General features: G+C 41.8%; 1 protein-coding gene across 1 annotated transcript; it reads left to right on the top strand.

Annotated features, from left to right (window-relative positions):
- Window positions 1–1972: 1972 nt before the first annotated feature.
- Window positions 1973–19703, top strand: DLEU7 (deleted in lymphocytic leukemia 7). Its single transcript, XM_027590680.2, has 2 exons — window positions 1973–2690; window positions 18789–19703. Exons 1-2 carry the CDS (start codon window positions 2232–2234, stop codon window positions 18993–18995), a joined length of 666 nt encoding a protein of 221 aa, XP_027446481.1. The 5' UTR covers window positions 1973–2231; the 3' UTR covers window positions 18996–19703.
- The last annotated feature ends 237 nt before the right edge of the window (window positions 19704–19940 follow it).

The raw sequence follows: 19940 nt of genomic DNA, 5'->3' as shown, positions 1-19940 counted from the left end.
TCTATTACACTGTGGCTTTGACCTGTCAGTATGGTGAGTAGGGAGTGTGTAACTCAGCACTTGGTCTGGTAGCCCAGTGTATATAACTTTGGAGGTGTTCAGGTCAAAGGCAGATCTGCTGTGCTACTGACCCGTCTCACTAGCCCACGAATACTTTTCCTCACTCAGAGCCTCATATCTCCAGCTTTGGAACATCAGCCATTCTAAGGTTATGGCAAAGAAAAATGTGGTCCGTGGCCAAGACAGACAACCCTTGAGATGCTGGATAGTCCAGGCCTCTCTAAAAGACATGAGGAAATCCAGACAGTGATTGAAGCTGCATGTACCATCCCATAGGTCCCATGGTTCTCTCATATTCCCTGAAGTTCGGCTGGTCTCATGGGTCTCAGAGTCAGCCTGGGATGTAGAACAGTGGGGCCTCAGGTCAGGCTGCGTCTAGCGATTTCAATTCTGCTGTTGGCTGGAATTCCATCTGTCAAGAAAGTTTTGCAGTCAGCCATTTGATAGTGGAAGAGTTAGCCCATGAAACTGGATTTCCTGCTTATCTGGAAAGAGGAGCACCCCTGGAGATCTGACATGCTCTGTGAAAATTAGGGGTTAGTTTTTGCTATTCCTGGTTAGTCTCTGCTAAACCTAATGCATTTCAATATTTGAGGATTAACACACACACACACACACACACACACACACACACACTCAAAGAATTTTTCTATTTTTTTTATCATGAACTTAAGTAACTTCATCAAGAGAATCTAATCAGCATCAAACTATTTACCTCCCTCCAAAGTAATTTCCTGTCAATGCACAGACATGCATTTTTACTTAGTTATAACTAGTGTGAACATACTCGTTTTTGTTTAAGAAAGGTTTTCTTTACCTTGGCATTCAGATTTGTTTTCATAGGCGAAGAAAACACTGAGAACTAGAAGGAAACTTCACTGGAGAGTTGGGAGGATTTACAGGGTCATGTTATCCTAGAGTTGACGAAACCTTGAAGGACCCCGAATTCCACCCCATATCTCTGATGACCGCCCTTTAGACTAATAGACTCACTGGAGCAGCTTTCCCTCACAAAGGCCTCTCCAGTTCTTACTCCACCACACCAAGGAGGGACTCTCCCTTCTAAAGGAAGAAGGAAATCCCACTGTCCAGGTCGGGAGGGTCCAGTGTCATGTGCCTGCACCCTTGTTACCTGCTTCACTGTGTTGTGAAGTTATGTTCAATGGTTTCCCATGCAGGAAGAAAGCCAAAACCATGCTACTCTGTAACACTTTTCCACACCATTCTCCTCAAATGTCTGCCGCTTTTTTTTTTTTTTAATAAAATGTAATCACACACAACAGGTTCCAATCTATCAAAGCGTAAATTTCCCAGTCTTTTCTCCTAAGTCAAGGAAGAAGCAAAGGTAAGTTTAATTAAAAGCAGCAACTATTTGTACAGCTGTCTCTGGGTTCATGGCTCCTAAAAGGATTTAGCTTCAAACCCCGCTGCACACGTCCTTGGGCTCCTGGTCTGGGCAGTGCCACACCCGCACTTCCCGAGTCACTTGGGGGAGCGGGCCGCCCCAGCTATGCCCTGATGCTTCTTTAGTCGCCAGATTCCCTGAGCCCGTGTGGCATGAGCAAAGCAGAGAAGAGCAGAACTTCCACATACACAAGTCCCCTTCTTTTGTTTGGGGGACACGAGGCCTTGAAGTTTACTCCAAGAAGTTGCTGAAAATTCTCCTAGGGTTGGGAAAGGGAGGGAGGAGGATCGGGCTCGGTCTTCCTTTTGTGAGCTTTTTCTGGCTTTTGGCACTTTTGCTCAGGGTAGGTCTTTAACCTGCCACCCTCAGCACCCAAGGCATGAATGATCACTGACAGGCATCCTTCAAAGGAGATGGGGGCGGGGTATCCCTGAGGATAGATGCTTCTGCACCCAAGCGGCAGGTTTTCCCAGCAAAGCCCTTTAGAAGAGGAAGAACCCGCGCTCAGCATTTGGCTGATTTTCGAGCGCACCGGGAGCAGTGCCTCCGGCAGCCTTGGGTCCGCACACGCCCATTCCGATAGGAATTCGGGGCCAGCGCTGGCCATCTCCTGCGGGCCTGGGGCGGGGCCGGCCCCACCCTCGAGAGGCAAGAAGGCCAACTAGGGGGTTGGGAAATGTGACCCTGGCTACCCCAAACGCCCCCGCCTCTCTCTCGCTCACTGCTGCACCTGCCCGCGGAGCGCGCGGAGCCGCCGGCAGGGGCGATGGCTAGCCCTGCGCCCTTAGTGGCCTCCATCAGCCACCAAATGGTGGCTCTGCAGACTCTGCAGCTGCTGCAGCAGGAGTGGGGCTGGGGGGACGGTCCGGGCGACCCGGGGATCCCGCGCGATTCAGACCACGTGTCGGCTGCCCCAGCGCGTCGCACAGGCCCGCGGAGGGCACGGCCGGGGCCTGGGCGCCAAGAGGGGGTAGGGGGGCGGGGGGCCAGGAATGGCGGGTCTGGGGCGCGGGCAAGCTCCCCAGAAGTAGAAGTGGTGCGAGGCGCCGAAGGGGGCGCGGAGCTGCTGCCCTTCCCCAGGGGTCGGGGGCCCTGCACCCTGGCCCAGATGGCGATGCGCAGCGCGCTGGCCCGCGTGGTGGACTCGACCTCGGAGCTGGTCAGCGTGGAGCAGACGCTGCTGGGCCCCCTCCAGCAGGAGCGGTCCTTCCCCATCCATCTGAAGGTGAGTCTGGCCTCGAGCACCCCGCTGGGGCGCGGGATCCCGCGGCAGGGTGGGGCTGCCGGGCTGGGATGGAGCCCGGAGGGGCCACCCATTGAAAAGCTGAGCGGTCCAAGGGATTCAGCGTCTGTGAGAGGGAAGGGGAGAGATGACAGCCTTGGGACTTGAGTCCAGGAACTCGGGGTCCACTTGGGGCCCACCTGATTGCGGAACTGAGACGCGGGGAGGCCTTGCCAAAACCTTCCTCTGGAACTCCTTTCTCCCTCTCACATAAATCAGCTTCCTGCTCTAGCCGAAGGCCCTTTCCACACGCGCAGCTCCTCCGGATGGAGGACAGCTGTCCCTGCTCCCCCCTTCGAAATTAATAACCCTTACTCCAGAGCCTTCAATACCCCTATTAAGTCCCCTCTGCCTTTTGTGTGACAAAATCACCTTGATTTATTTGAAGTTCCTTCACACTTAAGAATCAAAATTATTTTTGCATAAACCCAATTCCCCACAGAGTTCAGAGGCCTTACAGAGTCAACCTAAATTCTCATAAAGTGGGGTGAGAGCGGGGTGGGTCCCGGGTGTCAAACCGTGAATACTAATGCTAAACTCCTGCTAAGTCACTCGTATTTGTAGGGCCCATTTCCTCTCATGGTACCAAACTGTGCTGGTCGGTGTAGCCAGGGAGCACAGTAGATGCCTCTCAGGCTGAGTGGGGCTGTGGAAATCTGGAGGTCTTGGGATCCAGTCTCTGCCTTGTCATTAACTAGCCTAACTGGTTTAAGGTCACAGATCTCTTTGAGATCTTCTGGCTTTCCAATTTTGCTTCCTTCCTTCCACTTGGGAGGCTAGCAGAAGGAAATGAGGGGGGAATGATGAAGAAAGCTTAGAGCAGTTCCCCAGAGTTGCTATTCTTGCTCTACAAGCCAAGGTTTGGAAAAAATTGCTATGTTTTAGGTTACTATACACTGTAAAAGACTGATTTGAAATTAAATATAATAAAGCCTATGATACACCCAAAAAAGTATTGTTACTCTAACACGATGGTTTCTCAGTCTCCTGCTGTTGACATCTTGGGCTGGATAATTGCATTATAGGATGTTTAGCACCATCCTTGGCCTCAACCCAGGAGATGCCAGCAGCCTTACCCACCCCACCCCCCAACAAACTGATACAACCAAATATTCCCAAATGTGTGTTGGGGGGAGGGAAAATAAGATCGCCTCCAGAGGCAGAGCACGGCCCCTCTCATGTTAGGAAGTTAAAAAATGAAGCTGCATTTCACTAATGATCTCGTGTAGAATGCACCTTTCTTTGGTGCCACAAAGAAATAAAAATTCCTGCCAATTAATCTATGATGCACCGTCTATTGTAAGATCACGTCAGATATTTTTGAAACGTGGAAAAGGGTGCATCTTAGATTTGCTGAAATAGGAAGGGCTGTGTGATGTTAGGGGCATATACAGGGCACATGTACGTTGGCAAAAGGAGAGACTGAGTGATCGGCTTTACCTTAGGTGATCTCGGAAGGCTTCTTGGAGGAAGTAATCTTTAAAAAAATAAGAATGTTTGTCCCACAGACATGAAAGGGAAAAAACATTTCAGGGGAGCTGTGTGATCCAAGGCCCAGAAGCAATGAAAAGGTGAACTAATTAATTAGTTCACTATGGCAGAAGGTAAAACAGGATGCTGGACAGGTAAGTGGAGTCAGATGGCAAGAAAGGCCTGCATGTCACGCAGAGTGCCTTGAATTGTCTTGCAGGCAAAGGTAACCGTTGAAATGACTGAGGTGAGGACCTGACCCTAGATAAGTCACAGCAGGTGAGGTTGCAGTTTGGGGATCAGGTTGGAGACCACTGTCCAAGGGCCTGGCCCAGCTCAGATGCATTGGAGCTCTCTGCTGTGGCCTACAAATCATGCCACTTGAACATCATGTAGCCATCACTTCTACTTGGTAATCCTTCTAATGTTTTCTACTTGACTTTTTGTCCTCAAATTTGCCACCCTTCTCAAGCTTTGTTTATCCAAACCTCAACCGGCTCACTCCTCTTCTGAGAAAATTGAGGCCATCAGATACAAATATCTTCCTCTCTACCTAAAAAAATCTCACTTCTACTCATCCTCCTTCTTGTCTCTTATAAAGAAATGCTGTTTGGTCCCCCCAACCCCCAACGCAAAGTAGTCTTTCCACTGGAGTCTGCTGTTCACCTGCAGGGGAATAATGAGTTTTGAGTGAATAGCGAGTGCTTTCAGAAGGGAGAGAAACAGGGAGAGGTTTCCCTGGATGATTTGCCTCCTGGCCAACATCTTGGAATTTTGCTTGGTTTTCTGTTTGGAGAAAAGGTAATATCTCTATTTGGTTGTAGATTAGTGATTACAAAGAACTTAGACTTAAGGACACAGTAGTCTGTGTTTCCAGGGGGCTGGTTATCCTGACTTGGCTTCATTATTACTAGTGTTAATTTGACATCAGCATACACTACAAAGGGATCAGCCCTATAAGTCTAGTTACCATCCATCAGCATACAGTTGACCACCTTCACCCATTTCACCCCCCAACCCCCTCCCCTTCTGGGAACCACTAGTCTGTTCTCCGTATCAATGACTTTGTCTTTGTTTTATTTTGTTTGTTCATTTGTTTCGTCTTTTAGATTTCACGTATGAGTGAAATCATATAGTATTTGCCTTTCTCTGTCTGACTTATGTCACTTAGCATAATACCCTTAAGGTCCATCCATGCTGGGGCAAATGGCAAGATTTTATTCCTTTTTATGGTTAAGTAATATTCCACTGTGTGTGTGTGGGTTTGTGTGTATATATATATACACTACCTCTTTATCCATTTATCTATCACTGGACATTTAGGCTGCTTCCATATCTTGGCTATTGTAAATAATGCTGCAATAAACATGGGGTGCATATATCTTTTAAAATTAGCATTTTCATATTTTTGGGATAAATGCCCAGAAGTGGAACAGCTGGGTCATGTGGTCGTTCTGTTCTTAATTTTTTGAGGAATCTCCGCACTGTTTTCCATAGTGGCTGCATTGATGTACGATCCCACCAACAGTGCACAAGCGTTCCCTTTTCTCCACACCCTCACCAACACTTGTTCTTTCTTGTCTTTTTGAAAGTAGCCATTATAACAGGTGTTGGGAGGTATCTCATTGTGGTTTTGGTTTGCATTTCTCTAATAATTAGTGACATTGAGCATCTTTTCAAGTGTCTGTTGGCCATCTGTATGTTTTCTTTGAAGAAATGTCTGTTCACATGCTTTGCACATTTTTTAACTGGTAGTTTATTTTTTTGTTGTTGAGTTGTAGGAGTTCTTTATATATTTTTGGATATTAACCCCTTGTCAGATATTTGGTTTGCAAATATCTTCTCCTATTCAATATGTTGTTTGTTCATTCTGGTGATGGTTTCCTGTGCTGTGCAGAATCTCATTAGTTTGATGTAGTCACATTTGTTTATTTTTTTTTTTTTTTTTTTTTAAGATTTTATTTATTTGACAGAGAGAGACACAGCGAGAGAGGAAACACAAGCAGGGGGAGTGGGAGAGGGAGAAGCAGGCTTCCCGCCGAGCAGGGAGCCCGAAGCGGGACTCGATCCCAGGACCCTGGGATCATGACCTGAGCCGAAGGCAGACGCTTAACCATCTGAGCCACCCAGGTGCCCCATTTGTTTATTTTTTAAAAAGATATTATTTTATTTATTTATTTGAGAGAGAGAGAGTGTGTGACAGAGAGTGCAAGAGGGAGTAGGGTCAGAGGGAGAAGCAGACTCCCTGCCGAGAAGGGAGGCCGATGCCAGACTTGATCACGGGACTCCAGGATCATGACCTGAGCCAAAGGCAGTCGCTTAACCAACTGAGCCACCCAGGCACCCATATTTGTTTATTTTTGCTTTTCTTTCCATTGCCTTTAGAGTCAGATCCACAAAGACATTCCTAAGACTGATGTCAAGGAATTTACTGCCTATGTTGTTTTCCCCCTAGGAATTTTATGGTTTCACGTCTTACATTCAAGTCTTTAATACATTTTGCATTAATTTTTGTGTATGGGTAAGATGGTGGTCTGGTTTCATTCTTTTGCCTGTGGCTGTTGAGTGTTCTTATTACCATTTATTGAAGAGACTGTCCTTTCTCCATTGTATGTTCTTGGCTCCTTTGTTGTAGATTAATTGTCCATATCTATGTGGATTTACTTCTGGGCTCTTAATTCTGTTCCAATGATTTGTGTGTCTGTTTATGTACCAATATCACCCTGTTTCAGTTACTGTAGCTTTGTAGTATATCTTGAAACCAGGCAGCATGGTACCTCCAGCTCTGGTCTCTTTCAATATTGCTTTGGCTATTTGGGGTCTTTTGTGGTTCCACACAAAAGGAATTTTGGAATTACTTGTTCTAGTTCTGTGAGGTAGGCCATTGGAATTTTGATTAGGTATTGCACTGAATCTGTAGATTGCTTTGAGTAGTATGGACATTTCAACAATATGAAAAAAATATATATATATTAATTCTTTGAATCCAAAAATATGGAGTATCTTTCCATTTATGTGTGTCTTCTCCAATTCCTTTCATATTTTCTATATTTTTAAATTAAGAACATGAGGATTGATTTTAGACACAGAATGATTTCAGGAGGATTTGTGCTAATGGAAATAATACCTGTGTATCACTTGGAAGTGTGTGGAAACTATCCCTCTAACATCAATTCTCTCCCACAGTGTTACACTTGCCACAGAGAGGAGGAGGGCTCACTTGAATGAAAGCCCACGGCCCAGATGAAAAGCATTAGGGACCCAAAGTAGAGACAGCGCAGCACAGCCCAGTGATCTGGTCCTGCAGAGCCTTTCAAACCTACCATTCTACTTCCTGCTGTAGGCCCTTGGGCAAAATATTTAGCCTTCCTGTGCCTCAGTCTCCTTACCTTAAAGTGGGGCTAGAGGTATCTAACCTTACAGGGTTATTAGGATAATGCACATGAAGTCTTAGCTAGTGGCTGCCCATACAAACTCTCAATACCTTTAAACTTTTATTATTATTATTATTATTATTAACAGGTTGATGCCTCACGTTCTCATTGACTATTATTGTTGTGAGTTCCAGTCCTGATATTGATGGATCTGACCCATGGACTGTATTGATTTTTCTGAGACTATTGACAAAAGCAAAGTTAGGATGACCCATGGAGAGTTCCAAGAAGCCTCCCCTATCCAGAGGTCGGCTTTAGCACATGCCTGATGACTTAGAGATGTTGTCCCCAAATGACTTGCTGATCAAACCACTGAGGCTTAAGGAAGTGAAATTTTCAGGCATGAAGACAGAGAAACTCTCAGCACAATACTAATGGACATTTTTTTATAGCATTTTACTCTTTTCTTAAAGATACCGACACTTAATATTCTTCTTGAATATTTAGAGATTATCACACATGTGCAAAAACTATATAAAGTGAGTTTCTTTATAGTGGATAAAAAATACTTCACAGTACTGAGTCTTGTTAAATTTGTTGGAGAGGCTAGAGTTAACCAGCTAGAAAACATTTATTACAGGAGAAAACTGAGACTCAGAGGAATTTAGGATTTTGCTAAAGATCTCACAGCTGGGAAGTGATGGCCCATGATTCAAACATGGTTTTATCTGGCTTTTTCTGCCAAATTACAGTGCTGGATTGAAGAGGTGTGATGAATGTCATGCAGAAATAAAGTCCATGAGTGTATGATTGGTAGACAGGGCAGCGTTGGATGGGCTATGCACTGCACACTGCTTGGGCCACAACAGTCACCTTGTAGACTGGGTATCTTGGTCAGCTTGGGCTGTCATGACAAAATGCCATAGATGGGGTGGCTTAAACCACAGACATTTATTTTCTCATAAATTTTGTTTCTAGTAAGGTCTTTCTTCCTGGTTCGTAGACTGCCACCTTCCTGCTCTGTCTTGAATAGTTTTTCCTCTGTGCATGCAGAGAGGGAGAGAGAGAGATCTTGGATGTTTCTTCCTTTTCTTACAAGGACACTGACCCTATTGGATTAGGGCCCCACCCTTATGACCTCGTATAACCTTAATTACCTCCCTAAAGGTCCTGTTTCCAGTGCAGTCAAACTGGAGGTTATGTTTCAACACATGGATTTTTTTTTTTTTTGTGGGGAGACACCATTTAACCCATTATATTGGGTGATTTGTGTGTCTCTTTATATGATGGCCACATTACATAGTGACCCAATGTACCAGGTGAATGTAGGAAATCATTATCAAACTAGTAATAACGATCATGAATGTCTTAGGCACTCACCACTCAAAGGGAGCACAGAAATGTGCACAGGACCAGATGGAAGCCAGTCTAGGATTTTAAGAACTGCTAAAAATGACCAACTCACGTAGACACCATTAACCAAGCCAATTATGAAGTCACTCTGATTGAGTTTTTCTGTCTTCCTTTGAGAGTCAAAAACACTTGTAGCTTCCAAGAGTTCTGCTCTGATGCAAGTTTCATGGAAACTATAGCTGATGCCAACTTTCAGAAGCAGGAGAACTAACTTGCCTGCTATTACAGATTAAACTTGCCTTTGAGTTCACCCATTCCAATTAGCTGATTCTGGTACCAGTTGTTCCATCAAGCTCAGTAATCCTTGCTGGTTTTCTCATTCTACATACCATGCGTGGCAGTTATAAAACCACTGGCTTTGGCTTCACGGTCACTGCTAATGCTCTTTGCAAACTGCAGGTGTGAACATTGGGTCACTCAGAGGAAGACAGTGGTGATGAGTGCTTTTTTTTCCCCATTAACATGAGTGTGAAGACTTTCTGCAAATTTGGGAATCGTATCTTTAAAAATTACTAACAAACTATTGAAGAAATAAATGCTCAGTGTTATATGATTAATAGCATAGCCAGCAAATTGCTCTTCATTTGGGATAAAATCATGGTTTTCTGTGACAAAAAGGCCCAGTGACTACAAGTAGCTTAATTATAGCTTTGTCCTTGCTCATACTGTGAATGTTAGGAAAATCAGGACATTTGCAATTGCCAAAATGAAAATTTGGGGAAAGATGTTGCAGGAAGGCCCTAAAACAAAACTACTTATGTTTAACATCTTAGTGGGAATGCTGCCGTGCTTTGTCTTATAATTGTGGGGTTTGCCTTGTGAGCATACATGAATTAAGTGCTTATATCCATCACAAAGTGTTTTTAACTGGACTTTTCTAATGAAAATGGTACCATACTCAAAGCAAATGCATAAAATCCTTAGTTACTTGTGAGCATTTACACTGGGTACACCACAAGTAAAAATGTTTAATTTCCTGTGGACGATAGACGTTTTATGGTGACTGGCAGATACTTTAGTTCTTCATTGAGTGTTTTATTAACACACAGTTACATATCTATTTTGAGATTGACCTTGGGTTCAGGCAACTGGTGGCTCCTCTGGGCCCTGTGAATTTGTAGTTCAAAGCCAGATGTTGATGAACCAAGGGGGCAATTTGTAGTACACTGTTTCTGATAGCGTGGTTTTCACAACATCCCTCTAAATAGAGAAATGGCATTCCCATTTTAGGTACACATCCAGTATGGAGGATTGTGATGGGTCTGGGGAAAGCATTTGTGCTCCTTTGGGGGGCCCAGCACTGGGCACCTGTGGTGGAGAGTGGTCTGTTGAAGTTCATTAAGGTCAGGAGGCCCCATCACAGAAAGCTGGGAAGAGCTCTTTCTTCAGTGCTCTCCATAAGGGGGCATTAGGCATTCAGGGGGAGCAAGAAAGGAAAATGTGAGAAGAAACAAATTTGTGGAGGCCATTGTAAGAGAGTATAGCTCAAGATGTGACTGTCTTGAAAAGAACCAACTTATTTTAAAGCCAGTGGTGAAGGGGATATGAGCTGACTTAGAGTTTATGCAGATCAAGCAGTGATTTTGAAGGTGATGAGGTAGGAAAAAAACCAAAAATCTTCCTTGTGGATTGTTTAAAAGTTATCTGCATTGTAGAGCCTATAAAGTCATTGTATTTTTTACTTGATTACCCATTGGTGTTGGTTTCAGAAAATAAGCTTTGAAGCTGACTGTTGATGCCAGATTCTTCTTGCCTTCAAGACTTCAGTTTTGATGGGAGTGTTTATTTTCAGTACAAAGCTAAAAAAGTTCCAGCTTTTCTTCCCTTTTGGACTTTGCAGGTGCATTTGCAGTTGCTCAAGGATTCCAGATGTGTGCATTCCTAATAAACACAATGCAGAATGCAGAAAAGTGCAAGTGTGGCAGTTTTTCTAAGAGACCTCCCTTATACTGGGCAGGAGAGAACAGAATGGAGGAAGAGAGAGCTCCAGCTGGGGGGGGGGGTGTCTCTGATTAGCTAGGAGTGGGCTTGACATGGGGTGTAGAAGGTTCCACGACTTGAATATCTTCCAGACAGCCAAACCCTCTCAATTATGTTGCAGGGAAGAGGGATGGGCCAACAGACCAATCTTCAATTTGGATGTGACCAGTGCCAATTGGAGCTTTGTTAACACTCAGTTAACCTCAAGAAAAATAGTGTGAATATGGCCAAAAAAGAAACATTCACTTGTAGACATTTTTGTTCCATCTCAAAGCTAGGTTGGTGCCTCCCCTGCTTGCTTTCATGGAATCCCTGCTCATCCCACTGGGGCATCTGAGGCCCTGTAGTTCAAGTTCCCCAGTCTGTCTCCTGCCCTGGGTAGCGAGCTGTGCTCTCGGAGTCATCACTGTACCCGGTCCAGTTTCTAAATTTGGGGCAGGTCTTGGATGAACATTTGAGCTTGGGAAGAAAGGATAATTCAAGCTCTGCCCCTCATTTGCTGTGCGACTTGGGTATGTTGCTTTATCTCTCTAAGCCACATTTCTTCATCGGTCATTCACGGACCACTGTGAGGCTTGAGTGAGACAAAGTAGATCAAAAGCCTGGCTTTGGATCCTGCACCTAGCAGGTTAAGCCAGACCAGTGTTTCTTAAAGTGCTGGCCTGTCATGTCATCTCCATGCTTGGAAGTGCTCAGGGACTTTACTGTGGCACTCAAGGCTCCCACACTAGTTTGTGTCCTCGTTCCCAGCACAAAGCTCTGCTCTTTTTGGACTGGCCTCCCAGTCCCAGCCCCTACTTGACTTCAGGCCTTTGCATGTGTTGTTCATTCTAACTGTGAGGGCCATCTCTTCCCTGAGAGGCAGACTGCATTCCCTAGCACCAGCTGTCTTGTAACATCTGTACAGCCTTCCCTGATGGCTCATCCTAACCTTCAGTGCCTTCTGCAAAGGCTGGCAGCACTCTGATGGTCTTGACCACTTTTTTTTTTTTTAATTTTATTGTGGTTAAAAAAAAAGAGCGTAACATAAAATTGACCGTTTTTAGTGTATAGTTCAGCAGTATCAAGAGCATTCACATTATTGTGCAACCAATCTCCAAAATTTTTTCATCTTGTAAATCTGAAACTCTGTACACAATAAACAACAAATCCCCATTTCCCCCTCCCCTTGCCTCTGGCATCCACCATTCTTCTCTGTTTCTGTGAGTTTGACGACTCTAAGTACCTCATGTAAGTGGAATCATATGGTATTTATCTTTTCGTGTCTGGTTTATTTCAGCGAGCATAATGTCTTCAAGGTCCATTCATGTTGGAGCACGTTCCAGAATTTCCTTCCTTTTTAAGGCTAAATAGTATTTCATTCTATGTATACATCATAGGTTCATCCATTCATTTGTCAATGGACCCTTGAGCTGCTTTCACCTCTTGGCTATTGTGAATAGTGATGCTATGAACATGGGTGTGCAAATATCTCTTTAAGATCCTGATTTAAATCCTTTTGAATACATATTCCAGAAGCGGAATTGCTGGATCATATGATAATTCCGTTTTTAGTTTTTTTGAGGAGCCTCCATGCTGTTTTCCGCAGTGGCTGCGTGATTTTACGTTCCTGCCGGCGGTGCACTTGGGCCGCAGTTTCTCCACAACCTCGCCAGCGCTGGCTATTTTCAGGGTTTTTTTTTTCGATAGTAGTCATCCTAATGGATACGAGGTGAGCTTGGCCACTCTTTTGGAGCCTTAATCTTGTGTGTGACATCTCTACTGAACAGCTTGAATAGTTTCATCTCCACCAGTTAGATTCCCACCTTCTATAGAGCATATTGTTGTTTTCTTTTCTGTCTTTCCTTCCCCTTCTCTCCTTCTTGCCGACCTCGCATCTAGCAGAGTACTTTATGCACAACTTCAGATGGATGGAGTGCCTTATAAATTCAGAGCTTGCATGACCATGAGCTTATTTGACCTTCACAGTCTCTCCATGTGGTAGCTATTTGTTTCCATTTTACGCATTAGAAAACTGATTATTCCATAGATAAAATGTCTTGTCCACGGATGGCCTGTCAAAGGGACAGAACCAGGCCTCCAACGGCAAGTCCAGTGCTTGTGAGGGAATAGTACCAGCATCCCGGGGGGTCTTTGCAGGTGCCTGGAGAGCCACGATGCTTACTAACATCTGGAAAGTCCCCTTTGCCGCATAGGGTAAAATGCTCCCAGGTTTTGGGGATTAGGACATGGACATCTTTGGGAGGCCATTATTCTGTCTACTACAGGGCAGAGTTCAGCTAACAATTAAGGAAAAAAATGTTCTGGAAACTAGAGCCAAGAGTTGCCTCCTAAGCACATGGGTTTCTCCTGTGTGGCAAACAGTGTGACACCAGGTATGCTCTAGAAAGGAGTCACACATCAGGAAGAGCTTTGTATGAACTCTCTGAAGTGCTTGGATTATGAGTCTATAAATGTCTGTTCTTCTGTAAGGTTGGGTTTTTGTGTTTTTACCAGAACCCCCATTCCATTTCACTGGACATTTGGATATATGTTCTACGTGCCTCAATCTTCCTACTAGGTTATAAGCCTTTTAGAGACTAGGTACTCGTGTCTTATGGCTTTTTACCCAGTGTGGTCAATCATGTAGTGGAGACTTCACATGTTTGAAAGAAATGTAACTGTTGCATTAACTGAGTCTGAGGCCATTGCCGCAGCAGATTAGTTGAGTCACTATAAAATGTAAATGCCCCCTATCAGTTTGAACCACTGTAACAACCAATACAGTTCATATCCAGAGTCTGAAATTACACAAGGCTTTAGAAGTTCGAAAACCTGTCTTTAGATTGCTAAGTCATAATTTGCTAATTCTGGCAGCATGCTCAAACCCTACGTAGGATATTACATCATTTCTGGAAGCATCTGGGACTTGCTAAATAAAAGCTGCTGGGAGGATGTGTTCTGTCACTGAATGGAAAACACCATACACGAAATCATTATGAATATCGATCATGCGATTTTCTACTGAAAGCCCATGAGCCATTCAATATGCCACTGCCTCAACGCTGTGAATTTTTGGCTCCCGCCTATGCAACAGAATCAGTAGAGGTTTGGTTGGAGGCCATGATCATTGGATCCACAGTTGGCCTTCAGACCCTTCAGAAAGGAAGAGAAGCAACCACCTGTTTTATTTTTCCATCCCCAGGCTTAAGAGGCCCATGGAAAGCCTATGCCTATTAATTTGTTTTCTTTGACGGTTAATATATTTGAGAAAGGATTAAGAAGAAATACTGCACTAAAAGAGTAAAATAAAGAGACTTTGCAAAGCTTGCCAGAGATTTGAAGTTTACCCACGGCCTCAGGGACCAGTACAGGCCAGGAGTGGAATTTTATTATATGTATACTTTCCCCAAACGGTGCCTTCTTTGATTCTTTACAGTAAACGTGAAATTGACTTCAGATTTTAGGCCCACAAACATATTTTTAAAGGCATTTTAATCTTATTTGGGTGATGAATGCCTTTGCAGACTGGCTAATAGGCACACGTCAGCACACATTTCAGTGGTTCCTTCAATTTTGAATTTCCCTTTGCATGTTGTCTTTGATCCTTCCGCTTTGTACTTTGAGTTGGATTACTTCTATAAAGCAAGCAGACAATTTCCCTTGATGTGGATCTAGGGGAAGTAGTCCAGAGGCATATTTTTCCCCTCTACTTTCCCATTCCCAAGCAATATGCTCCAGGAATATAGGTTACTCCATAAACTATGGGAGAGATTATCTAAGTAGCCCCTTGATATCTTCTAAGCAGAAATGAGCAACACGCAAAGGCGGGGAAGCTAGAATGCTTTAAAGAGGAAGAAAAAACAAGAAGCATGGTAGCCTGTGAATACTTGAGTAAAGGAACTATGGCGTGTTGTGTTGAGCTTTCTATCCCAGCACTTAACTCACACGGGGGTCCTGCTGCCATTGTTGGCCAAACTCAAGAGGTGAAAGTTTGTTTTGTTTCCCAGAAGATGTTCTCTAATAAACGCTTTGCCAGAGACCCAGGTCCTTCTAACCCAAGTGACAGAGTCTTTGTTAGGGAGAAGAATAGCTTCTCTTTCTACACAGAATTAGGAAGAAAACTCTAGTTTCAAACTTCAGTTCAGTATTGTATGGTGACTAACATAACATAATAAAATTTAAAAAATAAAAAAAATTTAAAAAAATTTAAAAAAACAAGAAAACAAAAAAAACTTCAGTTCAGCTTTTAGCTCTTTCTTTCATTTTTTTTCTTGGATTATGTTTTTTCTTCTCCTAAGTTCTTGAGTTGAATTCTTAGCTCATGCTTTTTCAGTGATTATTCTTTACTTAAATAGCATTAAGTGTATGAATTTCTCAATGCAGGTGTGTCCCACAAATTTGTGATATAGTATGTCCATAATTGTTCAGTGTAAAGTATTTTAAAATTTCAATTATTTTTTCACTGATCCATGAATTATTTGGAAGTAGATTTTTAAGTCATGTATGTATTGGGAAGGTTATGTTATTGATTTCTCATTTATTGGCATTGTGATTTGTATGATATAGACTTCTAGATATTCATTGAGAATTTACTTTTGGCATATTAAAATACAGTCAGCTTTCAAAAATATTCCATATATCTTTGGGAAAATTTGTATTTGCTTATCTTTATTGGGCCAAGCTTATGATTGGTGTTTCAGTCTTTTTCGCTCCAGGCTGATCATTTTGTTGTTTGATTTACGTGTCTCAGAAAGCTGGGTAAAAATCAGTTTTATGTTTGTGGATTGAATGTAAATTAAGATAATCATATTAGGCACACACAAAGTACAAAATTGTTATACCTTCTTGGGGAATAGTTCCTTTTATTAATTGTAGCTTATTTATCCTTAATAATAATTTTCCTGGATTTGTTTTGGCTTCTCTTTGCTTTGTATATGTTTTAGCATTCATTTACTTTGAATCTTTAGGTATTTTTAGTTTTGAATGTGTTTCTTGCAAAGAACTTATCAATAGATCTTTTAAAATCCAATCTGGTAACCACTATATTTCAAAAGGTGTCTGATTTGGTGTTTTCTGTTCCCCTTGATTTATGTTTGTATATTTCTTCATTTTTACCTTCTAAAAATAGGATCAATTAAGTTTTAATATTCCTTTTGTCTGCTGATTTTGAAGTTTTACATATTATTTCTGTCCTTTAATGATAACCCTTACTTTTCTCACACACATACTGAAATAAGTCTGAAATTTATCAACTTTGCCACCTTTCTAAATATGTACAATGCCTTAGAATGCCACTCCATCCCACATGTTACTGCTATTCAGCATTTTGGAACCATCTTGCTTTTGTAAGTCCCAAGTTAATTGTTATAATTTTGGTTTTGAACAATCAATTCTTTAGATTTACATCATATTTTTAAGTTTCTTTGTTCATTGTTGCTTGTTGTGTCTCATTCTTTCCTTTTGAATTGAATGTCCCCTTTCTGAATTATATCTCTAGGAAAATATGACAGTGAGGGTGGTAACTCCTGTTGTCCTTTTAAATGAAGGCATATTTATTTTGCCCTGATGTTTAAGTAATAGTTTTGTTGGATTAAAAAAAATTCTATGTTGACAATTATTTGAAAAATTATCCCATTCTTTTTGACTTCAGTCATTGTAGCTTAGTAGTTGGCAGTCTGTCTCCCCTGGTTGCTTTTAAGAGTAGTTTTGCCTTAATAAGTTTAGATTTGAATCTCATTTTACTTCCTGAATCTATGTTCATGAACCTGGATTCATGTTTTGGATCAATTTTGAATAATTCTTATCCATTATTCTCTTTAAATATTGTCTCCCCTGGGCGCCTGGGTGGCTCAGTCGGTTAAGCGTCTGCCTTCGGCTCAGGTCATGATCCCAGGGTCCTGGGATCGAGTCCTGCGTCGGGCTCCCTGCTCCGTGGGAAGCCTGCTTCTCCCTCTCCCACTCCCCCTGCTTGTGTTCCCTCTCTCGCTGTGTCTGTCTCTCTCTCTCTGTCAAATAAATAAATAAAAAATCTTAAAAAAAAAAAAAATATTGTCTCCCCTCTTCTCCCCCAACCTCTCTCTTTCTCCTGGAAGCGTATCTGTTGGGCTTCATCATTCTATCATCCATGTTGTTTAACTTCCCACTCATAATTCCTATGTCTGGCTTTTTATCTTGCATTCTGAGTAATTTTCTCATTCATCATCCAGTTTACTGTTCCTCACTTCGAATGTATTCAGGTGTTTAAACTGTCTATTGAGTTTTTAGTCAAAATAGTTATTTCTGGAAATGTATTTGGTTCTTTTCCAAGCCTGTTTTTACTTAAAATGTGTTTTATTCCTTCTTTTATATTTTTAATCACTTTAAACATATTTTATAGTTTCTAGCTGAAATACTTGGAGTTTAATTCTGTCCTCTATTGGTATCTGCTGTATCATGGTGGATATGTTAAATTTCATATTCTGATTTTGTCTTTGACAGAGTATTATGGGAATACTACTGTGGGGCATGGGTTGTGGACGTGTCCCCATGGAATAGGCTTTTATTTCCTTTTACCATGTGTCCATGGATATTTCAGCCCAGTTCCAATTTTTAAATTAATTTCTTAGCATGAGTGTTTCCAGAACATGTATATGGTGTAGAGGGCAGCTCCCAACTTCAGCTGTTGTGTAGTACAGGGCAACAGTTATGCATTGTTGGGGCAAGTTTATCCTCTACCCCAAACCCAGCTCCAGATTAACTTTCTTTTTTGGATGAATATTGGTGGGTACCTAACATAATCTACTTTTCCTTTATCTCTGGCCCTTAGGGATTTCCAGTTTTCTTGCAATATCAGAAAGGATGTTTGCTCTATTTTATTTAGAATTCAGTTTCCCCAAAGGGTTTTGGGGAAACTAAGTGTGCCATGTTACCAGAACTGGAAGTCTGTGGAGAGTCATTTAAACGTATTTAAAATAAATTATATATTCAACACTATCTCTGATATGGAATAATTTTGTTTGTTTGTTTATTGGAATAATTTTAGTGTACCATTTCTATACAATGGATTTTGGAATGTGAAACACTTAGGAATTAAAAATATATTTAGTTATTTTGTTCTTTTAAACTACCTGGGAACTATTCTTTCTAAATTTGCATTGGAAAGTTCTTGACTCTGTGTTCATTAAATACCAAATCCTGTGTTGGAATTTTGAAGACTATGAGTATGGAATAATAGGAACAGAGGCTATCTGTGTATTCTTTAAAGCTCTGTTAGGAACAAATAACAGAAACTCAACTCCAAATGGCTTAAGTAAAAAAGGCATATTTATTGACTCAGATAACCAAAAAATCCTGGGGTTTATTTTTCAAGTATAGCTGGATCAATATGCTCAGAGAATGTAACGAGAATCAATCTCTTCTAATCCCTTTGTTCTGCTTTTTTTTTTTTTTTTTTTTCAGTGCTGGCTTCATTCTCATTTGGATTCTCCCCTTATGGTGGCAAGATGCCTTCCAAAAGCCCCAGTTAAAGGGAGCTTCTCTTTCCCAGTCTAACAGACATTCTAGAACTGTGGCTTATTGGTCTGTGTTCGGTCACCTGTCCATTCCTGACCAATCCAAAGTGACTGAGGGGTGGTAGCCTCTGATTGGCCTTGTCCCTGGAGTTGTAGCGTGGGTGGGGTCAGCTTTGGTCAAAGCACATAGGCTGAAAATGGAGGAGAGTAGTTCTCTCAGAAAATAATTGAGGTCCTGTGATGAGAAGAAATGGGAATGGAAGCTGGGTACACAAAACACAACAAATGTCCCCATAACCTATCTAACTGCTTATGTTTGCTGTTTATTTCAGGATAGTGTTGAGTTTAGAAACATCTGTAGTCATTTGGCTCTACAAATTCAAGGACAACAGTTTGACAGAGATTTGAATGCTGCCCACCAGTGTTTGAAGACAATAGTCAAGAAGCTGATTCAGTCGCTTGCTAATCTTCCTTCAGATGCCCACGTGGTAGCCTGTGCTTCTTTGAGACAGATCTTACAGAATCTCCCAGACATATGATGTTCAAGACACCAGAATTAAAACCACAGCTGGTACTGCCAAGAGAACTGGGTATCTTAGGTTCCTAATTGAATCAGCAGACAATGGATGCTTTTATCCTCAGTAAGGAGACACTTGATGACGTATACAGCAGTCTGACCAATGGCATCTGTACCCTTTAGATTATAGCATGTTGGTGAAAATTTTTTAAAGCAGTAGTTCACATTTTTAAGTATGTTGAGATATTTGCTTACTTTTTGATTGAAATATATTCTACTTTGTGGAACTGATTGGATTATATATGTATATATTTACTAATTCATATTAAGTATTAGTTTTGATCAAATGATACATTTATCTGTACTTATATTAATGTAGGCCTATGTGGTTTAATATGGTTATTTAATATGGTTATTTATATATGGTTATATGATTAAAGCTTCATGGTTCTTAAAATTATCTTGAATAAATAGGATATTTGATAATTGATATGTTCTACTTACTGAGGATTTCATTTTATGTTATGAAAATAATCTTTAGATGTTGTAGGACCACATGTGTCAGTAATTACGAGTTCCAATGCTGGCATTAATAACTTACTGTTGGACAGGAAAAGAGTTGCTTCTAAGCCTTGTGCTTTCATATACTGATTTGTAAATTTACAATGATAATGAGCTATGAAGTACCAAGGATATATGATATGTAAATACAAAGTACAGTATTATTAAATTCTCATGTGGAAACATGTAGCTCTTCTTACTGTTTCTAAATATTCCAATTGAAGTAGGAAATTCTTGTGAAAAACAGAAGAGAGTGGATACCCTGGCAGGTTTCCCTAAATATTTAGAGCTGGGAAAAGAGAGGCTAACTTTTTTTTTTGCACCAATGATCTGAACATGCTTAGGAAAAACTAAATTTCCTGTTGTTTAATGATGACTGTATTGAGAACCAAAGTAAATTGCAATG

Source organism: Zalophus californianus, chromosome 3 (assembly GCF_009762305.2).
Source record: "Zalophus californianus isolate mZalCal1 chromosome 3, mZalCal1.pri.v2, whole genome shotgun sequence".
Classification (NCBI taxonomy): domain Eukaryota; kingdom Metazoa; phylum Chordata; class Mammalia; order Carnivora; family Otariidae; genus Zalophus; species Zalophus californianus.
The sequence above is the reverse complement of the archived record's forward strand: the minus strand, read 5'-3'. Positions and strand labels throughout refer to the sequence as shown.

Excerpts from the sequence above, each read along its gene's own strand:
- DLEU7 (XM_027590680.2), top strand. The coding sequence starts at position 2,232 with ATGGCTAGCCCTGCGCCCTTAGTGGCCTCCATCAGCCACCAAATGGTG. Across the intron at positions 2,691-18,788 it reads CCTTCCCCATCCATCTGAAG|GATAGTGTTGAGTTTAGAAA; the intron begins GTGAGTCTGGCC and ends TGTTTATTTCAG.